Source organism: Leptonotus elevatus, chromosome 19, assembly GCF_054856555.1.
Source record: "Leptonotus elevatus isolate MCC_2025b chromosome 19, RoL_Lele_1.0, whole genome shotgun sequence".
Classification (NCBI taxonomy): domain Eukaryota; kingdom Metazoa; phylum Chordata; class Actinopteri; order Syngnathiformes; family Syngnathidae; genus Leptonotus; species Leptonotus elevatus.
Window position 1 is genome coordinate 14,267,939 of NC_141257.1, and position 15,423 is coordinate 14,283,361.

Consider the following 15,423-nt stretch of genomic DNA (forward strand, 5'->3'; position numbering starts at 1 on the left):
ATTGAACCCACAACATCACGGATGGGAGATGACCACTCTACCACTGAGCCATGCCGCCCCAGAAAATGCCGCAGGTGTACGTAACAACAACTTGTCTTTGTGTCAGTTAGGCATGACGAAAACTTGGTAACATGAATTTATTCGGAATAGAATATAAAAAATTGCTAGAAAAATGTTAACATACTAACTTTGCGCATCACAACATATCAAAGTTGTGATGGCCAAACGTCCATTTTGAAATGCATTGGAAAAAAGGCAGTCAACAGCACAGTGCATTCACATGCATGTATAATCTCAAATTTCCATCGCCATTCCATAATTGTAACTGATCAAGCAGCACTTCATCTTCGTTGGCCTGTTGCTGATGATGGCTGAGACGCACACGCCTTCCTTTGTCCAGCAACGTTAACGCATCTGCTTCATTTTTGCCATATGTTCCAAGCGCCATGAGCCCCTGTAGATCCATTCCTTACATTGACTTTCCTAAAGATGACAACATAAGATCACTACAGGGTACAGAAAATAAAAATAAAAAGTGTATTTCCTCAAATAGTCGTTGCAGCCCCCAGGAGTAAAATAGCAGTTATATCTCGTAGATTTTGGCTTACTGTTTGTATGAGGAAAAGCAATATACAGTATATGTTGATCATACTGACCACAAAGTGGACCTGCATCAGGCTACAGTCGAGCATCTGAACCACACAGCTCTGCTGAACTCCTTTGTGCTCCACATTAAGGCTTTGTCCAGGGATGCATTGGGCGAGGGGAGGGTAAGGCCAGGCCTTTATATATTTCTTCACAAATTTCCTGTGAGAAGTGTTGCTGATGTCATCCACAGGGTTCCCCACTGTAACAAGAAAACAAGAATGGCAACAGTCGGTCGGGTAAAACTGCTCTCAATAAACAATACAGTATAGAGTTGTACTTAAAACATTTAACCCCAAGAAATTTCTTGACAATATGTTTTATGCAGCTCCACTCATCTAAATACAGTATGCTGGTGAATATTGCATTAGTTGAATATGAGTTCAGCAAAATCCAGCAGTTTTGATCAATATCACAAGGGGAGTGAAAATGACATTACAGTTGCTCAGGTCTCAGGTAACAACCAATCACAGCTCAGCTTCAGAAGACAAGTGAGCTGTGATTGGTCGTTGCGTGAGCCCTAAGTAACTGTGATGTGGTCTTCAGTCTAAGCCACTGGCAAAATGGCCGCCCTCTGATATGGACAAAAATGGCTGGATTTTGCTGCTTAACTCATATTCCACAAATGTAATATCAGAATGTCTTTTTTTTAGACTAGTGAGGTCACATATAACATATTATTGTCAAGAAATCATTACACAGTAGTTGCTTATTATGGCTTACAGATAATGACTACCAAAATTCAATGTCTCTGAAAATTTGAAAATGATGATAAAGTTTAATTATAGAGCTGAATGATTTTGAAAACTTCTCTCTTCTCATGTTATTTTATTTAAAAACACAAGGAATAAATTAATAAATGTTTTAATGCATGAATGTTTTGGTATTATGGATTTATACTAAACTAAAGGCAAATGAACCATAAATTCATATGAAATACAAGTTATTGATATTCATTTATTTAAAACAAGAGTTGTTAACTAACTAAACAGTTTTGACTTTTAGGGGAAGGGACAGCATGGGGAGGCACTGCCTCCCTTGCCTACCCTAACCGCACGTCTCGGCAATATTATCCCTCATACAAATGCATAGAAAAAGACCTAAACTTACAAGGTGCGAACACCAGGTGAAGATGAAGTAAGCCAACATACAACGCAGACTGATCGTCAATAAAGACCAGAAACCTAAAAAAACATGTTGAGTCCAAATCAATGAGTGAATGAAAAGATTATGCGACAACATTCTGTTTGCAATTGACCTCTGATGGTTCTTTCTGCTTGGGAGTTCCGCCACAATGCCGGACCGGAAGACGTCGTGGTCGTGGTCGTGGCCGACCACCACTCGGGCGCCGACGTACAAGTATTCCAACTTGGTTGTGGTGATGAATGCCAGGTGGTGCGCGGAGACGAGGCGCTTGGCCTTGTCGTGAAAGCGGACCAAATATTTGAGCTTATTGTTGGCTGGGGAAAAGAACGCGGACATTTCATTGGATGACTTTGGGAACTTCTGCAGTAGCGTCTGGCGATTTGGCAAAAAAGTTGATCATGATAAATTTTTCTCAATTAACACAATTTTGGTTATTGTTTTTAAACAGCCTTTTTTAAAGCATCTCTGCTAAAAGCTGAACACGTCACGTCCACGTCAAAATTGAGCAGTAATAAATTTAATAATAATGCATATTTTTGTGGAGAATCTGGTCAAGTTGTATTTTACAATTTTAAAAAAATTGCAGAATTTAACAAGTTACTTCATGTTAATGATGAGATAGCTCATAATATGAAAAGAAAAATGCTGTCACCAACGTCTTACAAATGCAATTATGGCAACACAAATCAACATCACAGTAGTTTTTTTTTTACAGTACATCTTCTTAAACATATCTTTTTAATCTTAACTCAAATTTATGAATTATTATGAAATTACTGTATCAATAACTAAACGATGCAGCCATATTTTTATTAGCTCAATTTCCCCCCCCCCACTTTTATGTTAACAAGAGTATGAAAAAAAAAATTGTACATTTAGAACAGATATAAAATTTGTGATTAGTCGCGAGTTAGCTATTGAAGTTATGCGACTCATTACGATAAAACATTTTTAATCACTTGGCACCCCTAGATACTCCTGTTTTAGCGATGCAGATTAATGCAGCCAACTGCACAATTTGCAATGTTATTGGTGTTCATTTTTTCCATAGCATGGTGCAAAATGATGTGTGGCAAATACAAGTATTGCGTAAGGGGCTTTTAAAAAGATTATTATTTATTTTTGATCTGTTCTCCTATTGTAGTGCATTGGTCTTAATAAAATTGCTAAACCAAAAACTCATCTGATGATGATGATGATGACCTACCTACGTTACAGTAAGCCTATATCGGCAAAAGTATTTTCAGTATCAAAAAATATTTCATTATACATTCTATTGTACATTTAGGACAGATATAAAATTTGCGATTAACCGTGATTAAGCTATTGAAGTCATGCGATTAATTACGATTACAAATTTGAATCACCTGACACCCCGATTAAATATGTTGTATAACGAATCAAAGAAACGTGAAAAAGATGAAAACCAATTGTATTCACATATTTTTTGTACAGTATGCAATTGTAAAATTGGAGACCTAGCCAACCAATTCAACTCATGACTTACACAAATTAGAATTGAAATTCTCTTTACCCGTCGTGATCATTTTCTTGACTTTGGCCCGCTGCCAACACATCGACATCCTCTTGGCAAAGACCTTCATGCCGACTTCAATCGTAGCTTCTGGCACTTTACTGGGCACTTTCGAGGTCCACTCGGCGGACAGGCAGCATGATGATATTATGCACACTTGATTTTCCACTGTAAGTGCAAAAGACATTTCAAATTGTCAGCGGACGGTATTACACGAAAGCAAACAATTTGGATGATACCGGTACCAGGTTGAGATGGTTGGATGGTGGGCGCGTCTTTGCCGCCATCTGCTCCTGTTTCCTTTGCATTGCTCACAGTGTTATTTACTATCAGGTTGCTTTGACTCACAGTGTTATTTCCATTTGAGTTGGTGTTACCAACAGTGTTATTTCCTGTTGGGTTGGTTTTGCTCATGGTGCTATTTTCTATTGGTTTGGTTTTACATGATGAATTTTTGTCTTTCTTCCTATTCGTGTCCACTGGCGGCCTTGTTTTTTTCCTTGCAGAAGTCTTCATGGGCCATTTAAACTTGATACGGGGTTTTTTGCTCGGTGACGGCTCCACTACGAAATCAGAATCATCCGCGCTGTTATCAGACTGAGATGGAACAAGGCTTAAGGGTTCACTGACACTCTTGCGATTCTCTGGAGTTTTTCGACGTAAACTCTGAATTTCGCTTTTGGGAAGTCTGGTCAAGGTCACGTTTGCCTGGTGAGGTCTGTAGTCTTTGCTGCCATTAAAGCTGTCGTTTGGTGTAGGGGTGCCACTTCGTGATGCTCCGCTACTCCAAACATTTATCTCAGAATCACATGGCGACGTAGGGGAGATTCCTGCAAAGCCAAACAACACAAATGATAAAAGAGCTCACTTGATGGAGATTTGGATGCGCTATTTTACCATCGCCACTTGTGATTTCAATCACATCCTCATCAGAATCTGCGTCTGTGTATTCCCAACCCAGAAAAGCGTACCGTTCCTTCACCATCGCTTCACACGCTGCCACGGAGCTGCAAGACACCAACACAAAAATCTGTTGTTGTTTTTTTGAACTAGTAAGCCTTTTGCAAGAAGTAACACTGAATGATAAAATAGCATTTTCCCCCCCTTCAATATGGCAATGGTAATTTAAAATACGCTAAAAAAAAATATATAAACAAATGCCTTATTTGGGGGGGATTATGTTTACGTGGTTGATTCTATTACATCAGGTTTTCATCCAATTTACAGTTTTTTAAGCAAATTTACTGAAAATGCGCAAAATGGACATGCGACTTATGCCCGTTTCCATCTGTTCTTCTTTGGCGACTATTGAGAGGGGACTCCGCCGCTGTAGGTGGCAGTATACACCATAGAGATGTGTTCCACCAGTAATTTAAAAGAAGAAGATCGGGAAGTGACTGCACAGTGCGTTGACGTCGTATGAGTTTGCTTTTGTAATTCTTGATAAACCGTACCTTTTCTTTGCTGTTTTCTATCTAAAATTACATTATTATTCGCTTCTCTAAATAATTCCAAAAAGATTTCCGTTTCATCGTTCCCCCCAAACATACCTTACTTTATCGTCCGACATTGCTTTGGGACTACAAACGTACGTGTGACGTAATATAGCGGTCATAACGTGTGACGCGTATCCGGTTTTGCCAGCGGTTATTCACAAAACCTGTTTCCACATTTCTAGCATTTCCATTCAGTTTTACTTTTGCATTTCTTGAAAATTCTAATAAAAATGGGTGGGTGGAAACCCAACTATTGTCACATATTTATTTATTTACTCCATCCATCCATTTTCTCAACCGCTAGTCCTGACTTTCCCAGCAGGCTTCGGGCAGTAGGCGGGGTACACCCTGAACTGGTTGCCAGTTCACAGGGCACATAGAGATGAACAACCATCCACACTCACAATCACACTTATGGACAACTTGGAGAGTTCAATTAACCTGACATGCATGTCTTTGGAATGTGGGAGGAAACCGGATTACCCGGAGAAAACCCACGCAAGCACGGGGAGAACATGCAAACTCCACCCAGGAAGGCCGAAGCCCGATCTCGATCTCACGTCCTCTGCACTGGGAGGCGGACGTGCTAACCAATCGGCCACCGTGCCGCACTTATTTACTACAATATAATGAAAATTATAATTTTTTGCTGGCACTGTGCTTTGTGCTTGATGTTGGTCTCATTTATTGGGGGCAAATTGTGTTCCTTCCATAAAAAGGTGAAGCAGAGGAAACTGAAATAACAAACATTTATTTTGTATTCTTGGGGTTATGTACATTTCCCCAAATATGTATTTGTTAAGCATTTCTGTTCACAAATTCTTTAGCAATTGCTGTTAGATAATTTTCCAGTTCTGCTCCTTAGATATGACTTGAATGAATCAGCAGTTGATTGGCGAGCAGTTTTCGCCAGATTCCATATCGCTGATGTGATTGTACCTCCAAAATAGTCAATTATCAGGAGACCCCAAAAAACGGCATTAATATGTCATCATCAAAGAAAGAGAGCCATTTTCAACGCTTCAGATTGGTCAATAATATCTAAAAATAACAGCCACGTGTGTTGAGTGACTGATCCAAAATATTGCGAGTTTTGTTCTAATATTTTCAGACTATGATTATCACATTTACACAAATTTGGGTAAAATTGGTAATGTTCTTTTGGACATGAGGCAACATAATTTTGGCTACAAGGCAACTAATGTAGAAGACCCAAATTTACAAAGTGAATAGAAAAGTTTGGAGAGAAAATGTTTGGAAAACGGTGCAGTCATTTAAAGGATAATTGTAAAAATGTTCCACATTTTGGAAATGACTACTACTCCAGTTCTTAAGTCAAATAATAATTTGCCACAATCCACTTACTTGCTGAGTACCAGGAGTCGGTCGGCTTGTTCCTTCCACTTTTCCAGTACATACTTCAAAAGATTGAGTTGCTCCAGTACATCAGGAGGGGTCACATCCATTTTTTGCACAGTTTCCAAAATCCAACTCTGGAGCTCATCTGGTGTCATCTCCATCTCATTCCCCTCCATAATTACTGTAATATTCAACAATACACTGCAGTGATACACTGTAGTTATGGATATCAAAATTTGAAGACATAAGCTTGACATTTGTACTGTTATTTCCAGGGAGAATTTACCTACTTTTAAGCCAGCTGTGTGTCTTGGGTCACTCAAGCAATTGGCAGCTATGCCAAAACTCCCACCCAGTCACTCTATACACTGACTCTTCACTTGAGTAAGGGCATCAGTTACGCTCACAATAAATACTTTCTCCCATTCTCCCAGAAGCTTTGAGGTTTGTCAACTGCAATCTGGCAAATTCCAATCTCGTTTTTTAAATCTTAATTTCAGCAGTGGTGTCACTGTCATCCTTGATCGTTTCCCATTAAATCCAGTTTAGCTCAAATGACAATGGATAGTACAAAGTGAAGCTGATGTTGGAGTACCATGGAGTTCACCTATCATTTATTTGAAGGTTGTTCTGTGCTCATTCGTTTTATTTATCTCTTCAATTTGTTATCAATTTTGCTCCTGCGGCCACACCCAGGAAGGTTGACCACAGAATATTACGCAACGCCTTTAACTTGAAAGACTTTCTCCCTTGCGTCCTCTGGTACATGTAACTTTGGACAGTTTCGTTATCCCCCCCAACACAACACAACCATTATTCTTAACTTTAAATTCACTTTCACATTATGTAAAACGAGAATATTTAGGATACTGTCCACCCCTGCAGTGTCATGATCTCAATATCAGCATCATGAAAACGTAACCATATGAAAAGCCAAGTATGTTTACAATTGACCTTAAAATGGCGGTCAGCTAAAACAGCCGAAAGATTCATATGCATTTTTCCAATAATGTCTCTTGTTCTGTACACGTTATTCAGGTATGGCATATTTCAAATAATGTCTGGTGGGACACGTAGTATAGTTGTCAATATGAACCATGAAAGAAACCTCACCTTAGTTGTTTCCCACCTTAAAGTACATGCAGTGATGGTTGAGAAGAGTCTGGTCTTCGTCGTCGTTGTCTGCGTCATTGAGACCGCTGCTGCCCCCTCGTGTTCATGTCCGCGAATAACATGTACTTTTTAGGTAAAACATAATTCTACAGTATTTTGATATCGCTACTTCGACTTTTTTTCTCCCAGAAAAGTCAATTTCTACAATACTACAATGAATTTTTGTTCGTTTTATTAAGGTTTTGGAAATGCTGCAGTATACAAGAAAATATTCATAGCATTGATGGTGTAAGGAACAAGAACTCAAATTCAAATTGTTTATATACAATGTCCCAAAATGTAGCAACTAAAAACAACACAATGAAATCATTTAAATACAGTATAACCTTGGTTTACAAATGTAATCCATTCAATAAAATGCCGTTTGAGCCCCAGAACCAACTGATATTAACCTTATCACAATATGGTTAACAATGAATACTGTACAATATATATATAAAAAATAAAAAATAAATAAAATCAATTATAAAAGAATAATGCAGTGTGTTTGCTATCCAATTACTGTGCTTGTATATCACAACAGCAGTTTTCACTGTTTGGAGCTATACTGAGGGTTAATTTAGACCAAAAATAACATATCAAATTGGTGGGAAAAAATGGAAGCCTATCTGAGCCTTTGCAGCCCTGCCAAAACTGTTTTGTGAACCAAAAACAGTACATGGACAGAGGTCAATTGTAACGAGGCAACTTGTTATCGGGTCATTTGTAAACCGAAGTTCCACTGTATAAAATGTTATCAATAAAAATGCACAAGCTTTTTGTTATGATTAACAAGGACATTAGTCTTCATCTCCACCTGAACTCCTGTACTAAAAGAAAAAAAAACACTTCTGAAAATGTCCTAGCCTATTGTTACTAGGTTCTTTCTTTGTTATATTAAAACGAATGCAACAAATGTTTGTCTACAACACATCTGCTTGTGAATGACTATATACATAATTTACACATTTCAGAAAAAACTAAAACATTAAACACTGGGGGGAAAAAAGGTTTTTTTTTTTTTTTTGTTTTTTAGAAATCATAGCAATCCACCCAATAATTCACCAATCACATTTATACAATTCACTGGAGAGAAATCTAACTACAGCATATAAAAAGTACGGCAAACCAATTATGGCCAAAAAAAGTTATTTTCCAGAGAAATTTGAAGTCTTGTCACAATGATGGACTTGTAACCATAGTCAGATTACTGTTCACCTGCCTCAGCTTCTCTTCTCCTCAGTTCCAAAAACCTTGGCATATGCGACAGCCGTATGGAGCCCCGGTGAATCCACTCTTTGTGCTGATTACACTGAGGGCATGACAACATAACCACATTGTCATCCAAACCAATCAGGCAAATGAGAGTTTGACAAATCGATGAGGAAAAGGTGGTACAAACCTCAGAAACCACCATTATCAAGCTGGAGTCCACCATCTCCACCTTGCACCTCTGCTGGATGCCATTAAACTCCACAAAGGCGTGCTGACCAGGCTTGTACTGCGTTAAATGAGGGTATGGCCAGTCCTTTATGTACTGCTTCATAAAACGTTTGTGAGTGTCGTCTTGAATGTCATCTGTGGGGTCTGGTACTGATGGGTGACAAAAGAACAATCAATTATTCAAGTTATTTAAAATAAGTAAATAAAAAAAACACCAAATCGACTTGATTTACAATGTGTGCGTGCATTAGCAAGTAAGCAGAGGTGCCAAATCCAGGCCCAGAAAATAAATAGCACCATGGGAGCTAGCTAGCTAGCACCTGAGCCTAAAGCCTAAAGCCTGTGGCAGGGTTTTTACTTTCTGGACCTGGATTTGCCACCTCTGCAAGTAAGTGCCTCAATATTAAGACTTATTAGCGATTGTAGGTCGTTTATGTACATTGAGTTTAATTTTACCTGTACTATTTGAACTATTTTTATAATTATGACTTCAGCTAATTACATTGTTTGTCTGATATATGATGATATAAAAACGCCTTTCAGTCAGGATGTTTATAGACTAAATCACATATTTAAAGGGGAAGTAATTTCTTGACATTAATATGTTTTATGTGACCTCACTAGTCTAAACATGACATTCTGATTAATAGTATATTTATGTTATATGAGTTATGCAGCAAAATCCAGCCCTTTTTATCAATCTTAGGGAGGCGGCCATTTTTCCACTTCCTGCTCAGCTCAGGCAACGACCAATAACAGCTCACCTGTTTTCTGGAGCTGAGCTGTAATTGGTTGTTACCTGAGACATGAGCAACTGGGATGTCATTTTCACTCGACAGCAAGTAGCAAAATGGCCACCTTCTGATACTGATAAAAACTGCCAGATTTGGCCGCTTAACTCATTCCATTAATGCAATATTAACCAGAATGCTGTATTTAGACTAGTGGAACTGCATGGAACATATTATTGTCAATTAGGGCTGCCACAAACTATTATTTTGCTAGTCGGCTAATCACCAAAAGTAGTCGCAATTAGTTGACTAATCAGAACATATCGTCGCTGTCTAGTGAAAAACACTTCTTATGTCCTATTAAAAATGGACATAAGATGATATGTAAATACCAGCATATTGCACCAACAAACAGCTGCTCTTGTTAAAACTATCAGTTTACATTTTGAATTCTTTAAAAGTATTTACAAATTAATAATGAAGACAATTAAGATTATAGAACGTTGAACGTTGATTCGATTTTGCAGCTTGTACCGTAACTTCTGACATGTTTATAAATTGATGGTGATACTGTGGCTTTACCTTTACTGTAAAGTTTTTGTGTATTTTAAAATTGAACCAAAGACTATGCAGAGTAGCACTAATACTATGAAACTATTCACAATATTTCACTCTTCTTGGGGACTAAGCCTTTTTTAATGTAGGCCTAGAACAAAGGTGGGCAATCTCGGTCCTCGAGGGCCGTGGTCCTCGAGGGCCGTAGTCCTGCAGGTTTTGGAGGTTTCTCACTTCCAACACAAGCTGATTCCAATCAACAGGATTGTTATCAGGCTTATGCAGAGCTTGCTGATGAGCTGATCATATATCAGCTGTGTTGGAGAAAGGCAACAGGCAAAACCTGCAGGACTTCGGCCCTCGATGCCCACCTCCGGCCTAGAAGGTAGTGAAATCAGATGGGTAAAATAAGGAAAATAAATAAATACACAAGGAATATAAATACGACCCATTGACTATGAATATTAATCGTCAACGTCGTCGTGACTAGTCGACTAATCTTTGCAGCTCTACTCAATAAATATTTTTTGTGTTGACTTTCCCTTTAAAACAATACGAAGAAACTTTCAGTTTATGTTATGGCGGAGCCATATGGACAAAAGCGGTAATGGTCTGTCTGAAGGAAGACCACATTTCCCATTAAGGACAAGCGCATTGCGTCGTTTATGAGCTCACGCCAGCGAGTGAAAGCCGGGCTAATGTTGATCCTTGACTGTTCTTTAATCCGGGGTGCTTTCCTTTTTCTTTTTGTCTCCTCAGACAAAACTTTTCAGTTGTTTTGCAGCTTCTGCCAGGAAAGCAGTAATCGTGCGTCATCATTCGAATTGACTTCCGTCTTTGTAACGAATGGGAAAAGGAGGAAGTGACGTATGCAATAAAGCAGTCAGCACATTTGTAGTTTTTTGTGTGGCAGTGTTCCTACCATCCCCCTCAAAGTTGCATTCAACTAGTTTTAAGTCGATGTTTCATCAGAAGAGTTATGAAAATATTTGATTAAGGTTGAAAAGCTCCTTAGTGCTACTTTAAACACTAGTTTTCTATGCAGTTACATGAATGAAGTCAGGTAAAAAAAAAATAATAAGGGAAGTGTGAACCTGTCCAACTTACATGGTCTGCACACCAGGTAAAATAATGTTAAGCCAACATAGATGGGTCTGTGGTTATCCAGGAACACCAAAAACCTAGAAATGGATTCAAAAAGCTTTTATGACTTGAAAATGTAATTTTTCCAAGTAAAAACACGAGACATTAGCTAAAACTCAAACATGGGTCGATTCAATGACCAACACATATTTTCCAATAGATTATTTTTCACTTTTCCTCACTTCTGTCTGACTACTTACTGTAATTCCAAAAACCGCATTTGAAATAACACTATTTCCAAAATTCTATAAATTGAAAGCTGACATTATATTTATAATATTTGATAATAATATTTAGCCCTTCATTGTGAGCTGAAATGTATTAATCGATTCAGAACTGCATAATGAAGAATGCACTATTACTAACAAACTTCCTAAAACAATAGGTACTTAATTTAAAGTTATTTTTCTAAAAAGCTCCTTTGACACACCTTAGGCGGTTCTTCCTGCTGGGGAGCTCAGCCAAGATACCAGCACGGAACTGAATGGTGTCTTCCAGACAGTTGACAACCACGCGTGCGCCGACGTACACCTGCTCCAGCCTCGGAGTGACCTCAAAAGCGATGTGGTGTCCCGACACCAGACTTCGTCCCTTTTCTTCAAACATAATCTTGTACTTTAGTCGTCCGTCTTCTGCAACAACAATCAATAAATGCATAAATAAAAGAGCTCAATCAATCAATCTTACATTTGTTGAGTCCGATACCCATAGAGCATATCATTACCATTCAAAAGTGAGTTCTATATTATTCGCACCTTTAGTAACAACCTCCACAATCTGCCCCCGTTGCCACCGCAAGTTCTTCTTCCTGGCCAGGACGGTCGAACCCACTGTGATTTCCTCCTCAGGCAGATCGGGGCGAGTCTTTGTCGTTTCTTGAGGCACGTAGGCAAACGCTGATGAATCGATTATGGGGGTGTGGTCTGTGAAAAAAAGAGAGTAGCTCAAAATGTGAATGTTTATCTGTCCATACCGCTTAGCCTGTTCAGAGTTGGTGAGATGAAGCCCTGCGGTTGAACATTACATTTGTTTTTCAACTTCCCTCTCCCACAAACAATCAGAGTTTTATTATATATATTTGTTTAGGTAATACAGGATAGAATTACACTAAAAAGCATTAATATGTTTATTTATCTTATTAAACATCTGGACTTGTAGTCTTTTCAGCGTTCACTTTATTTTTTGGTGTGGGTTAATCCCTAGAACATCAAGCAAAGGTATAATTGAACAATATAAATATGACAATATAACAGGGGAGTTGTAGGGATTTAGCCATTGAATATTTTAATATTCGAGTATCCTACTAAAAATTCTATTGAATAATCAAATATTGAGATAAAATATATGTTTTATTGATTACCGAGCAATTATGAATAGAAAGGGGAAAAAATTATTTTAATTAATAACGAACTACCAACTTGTTTCCTTTATTCTATAATCAAGAGTAGCTATTTCTTCAATTTGCATTGCACATAGGATTATAATATATTCTTGTCTAGAAATATTTTCTATGGGCAAACAAACATACATTTTTATTTAAACTTTGCATTTCTTGCATGGTTCAGTGCCACCAATAACTTTGTGACCATAATCCTGAGATGCAATTCATCTGGAAGGACAGCCATTCCTTTGGTTTGGTTTGGCTCACACACACTTCATTGGTCATACCTTGAAGCAAATAGGAGAGTGTACAGCTATCCTGCAATCCTGAGGTGGTATAGAAAATGTACACATGTAATGCCGATCCCTAGCAGGCCGATGTTGGTACAATATAAAGTACTTACCAATATTGTTGACCTTTTTCTTTTTCTTAGCTTTCGACTTCTTTGGATGATCTGAATCACTGGATTCGTCATCATATTTATCCACATCAGAATCCGAACTGCTTTGAGAATCATCTTCGCTGTAAAACGGCAGAGGCGTCAGCGGTCGAAGGGCACTGATCTTGTGGTCAGGAAGCCTAACCAAAGACACTTCCACTCTTTTTAATAACCCATATTCCAAATGTGTCTTTTTGCATACAGAGCCACTTGTGGAAGGACCTGAGTCACCTGACTCAAATTGGGATTCAGGTATATTGTCTAAAATGAAAATAATGGAAAAAATATGAATATGCAACAAATGCGCAAACAAAATACCAGAATATTTATATACAAGTAAACACAATGGTAGTTTTAATAACATGTAATACATACACAAACCCACTACTTACCAAAGTCAAACCTTCCCCTCTTTGCACTCGTTTCTTCAGACTTTGACATTGTCACCTCCAACTGATCATCCATCTCCATCATGTTCACTAACACACACAGAATCAGTCAGTCCGTTAAAAAAAGAGAAACGAATAATAATTACTAAAAACTTGAAATGGACAAATAAAAAATAACTACAAAAAATGTGCTAATGAATATTGGGCATTGTTGATACATTTTCATCCAAACACTTTATTTTGAAGAAAAAACCCATGAAACTGGCATGGACAAAAAATGATATACATTCCGCAGCTTTTGTAAGATCATTACTACAATTCAACAACTTGTGTTGACATTGACAGTCGGTATTGTGGCTTACTTCTCATGAGTGAAATGTTCCGGCTGTCTCAGGTTTGAAAAGTGCCTTCTCAAGACTGTTATTTGGAAAACCAGGGCTAATAGAAATCCGATATTTTGTTTTTAGCATGCATGAGTGTTTTTAAGGAAGCATTTTACTCCAGAACGCCCTGATATTTGTTTGCACTCTGCACAGACTCACGATGCAACAAATGCAAAAAAAAAAAAAAGAAAGCAGCCAGAGAACATACCAGATTTTTTGTGGTTACATTTTCAGTACATTTTTTACATTTATAATTACTCTTTTCAATTTCATTTTTTCAGAGACCATTGTGTGTTTTGTTTTTAATATTATTTTAACAGCAGAGTACCAACAATAATTCCCACTTATGTAGATTTTTTTTATTGCTGAAATTGTTTTCATTTACGGATTAACCGTTTTACAAAAAAAGTCCTGAAAAAAATAGTAAAGCACATTATTATTACTTGAGGTTAAGCACTTAATGCTGTAAGCAGCTGGATAGTCTCTTTTTCGTTGTTATAATTTCTTTTTTAAATGAAGTATATCATATATATAAAGATACAAATGTGTATATTATGTTTATATAATTAATTACAATTATTTCTGCCAAAACAACTTTTACAAAACTTTTGTTATGAGCGTATTACAATAACGCAAAAAAGCACAGCGGGAACAAAGTACTTCCTGACAACGTCACACAGAACCCCAAATTGGACAGAATTAGAGATTATTTATATTTATTTTTTTGCATCGTAAACCGTAAAACTGCACAACAATACGATCCACCTCTCAAGTGCGATTAAAGTTATGTTTCTACCAATTATCCAATTGTGAAATAAAGGCTCGACCTTATATTTGCTACATAGAGCGGCGCCGTTATCATGCTAGCATCCTCATTCTGTTTTTAAGACAGTGACGGGAGGGATTTATCACATTTTCTGCAGTGGCCTTAATTTACAGATTCGAATTTCTTGTAACCAATGCCAGAGTCAAATGAAATCATATGACCAAACATGTCAAGTATACATGAAGCGATGCGGTAGATTTGACTAGCTTACCTGATTTAACGAAACTTGCGCCTTTAGAGTCGTCGGGACTACGATTTTGTAGCATTAAGAACATGAAGATATTGTTAAAGCTAAGATCAAAGCGTCCCAGCTTTGATAACCAGCGACAAATATAAATATCGATAAACTGTCAAGGTTCTGCTAGCTGCAATTTTGCTTCTTCGTCGTCGTCTCCTTCGTCTGCTTTTTTCCTTTTTCTTCTTCGTTCACTTTTCTTCTTCGTTCGATTTTCTTCTTCTTATGATTTTTTTGGGGCGGTTGGTAAACAAAGAAGTGGTGCATATCCGCCAACTACTGGTTAGGAGTGTCAACAGTGTTCTTCTTTTACCATGCTAAAAACTACAAAGGTTATGGTAACAAGGTTGCGCTGCGCACATAACTATTTGAAATATATTTATTAAAACAAATGTTCCCACAGTTACAACAATGTAACAAATAATACACAAAAGAAAATAAATGTAATTTTAACTGTTTTATTTGAGATGCAATGTGGTCGGTCGGGTGGTGGGACAAGAGAAAAAATTGCATTTTAGGCGGTACTCCTGACTTATTGGATATTTAAAAAAAAAAACTATTTTCAA

General features: G+C 37.6%; 2 protein-coding genes across 3 annotated transcripts; both read right to left on the reverse strand.

Moving 5' to 3' along the window:
* Positions 1 to 123: 123 nt before the first annotated feature.
* Positions 124 to 7,358, reverse strand: LOC147158090 (uncharacterized). The gene is made up of 9 exons (XM_086062901.1): positions 7,294 to 7,358; positions 6,187 to 6,361; positions 4,223 to 4,332; positions 3,571 to 4,155; positions 3,326 to 3,493; positions 1,904 to 2,105; positions 1,756 to 1,829; positions 657 to 847; positions 124 to 483 (listed from the first exon to the last, which is right to left on the reverse strand). Exons 2-9 carry the CDS (start codon positions 6,354 to 6,356, stop codon positions 406 to 408), a joined length of 1,578 nt encoding a protein of 525 aa, XP_085919027.1. The 5' UTR covers positions 6,357 to 6,361; positions 7,294 to 7,358; the 3' UTR covers positions 124 to 405.
* A 150-nt stretch (positions 7,359 to 7,508) lies between these two features.
* LOC147158091 (histone-lysine N-methyltransferase SETDB1-B-like) lies at positions 7,509 to 15,055 on the reverse strand. Of its 2 annotated transcripts, XM_086061954.1 has the most exons (9): positions 14,834 to 15,055; positions 13,417 to 13,503; positions 12,989 to 13,285; positions 12,873 to 12,911; positions 11,960 to 12,127; positions 11,635 to 11,836; positions 11,169 to 11,242; positions 8,735 to 8,925; positions 7,509 to 8,644 (listed from the first exon to the last, which is right to left on the reverse strand). In XM_086061954.1, the coding sequence occupies exons 1-9, from the start codon at positions 14,895 to 14,897 to the stop codon at positions 8,540 to 8,542; spliced, it is 1,227 nt and encodes a 408-aa protein (XP_085918080.1). In that variant the 5' UTR covers positions 14,898 to 15,055; the 3' UTR covers positions 7,509 to 8,539. The 2 variants fall into 2 exon arrangements, with proteins under 2 accessions (XP_085918080.1, XP_085918081.1); XM_086061955.1 differs by lacking the exon at positions 12,873 to 12,911.
* Between the last annotated feature and the right edge of the window lie 368 nt (positions 15,056 to 15,423).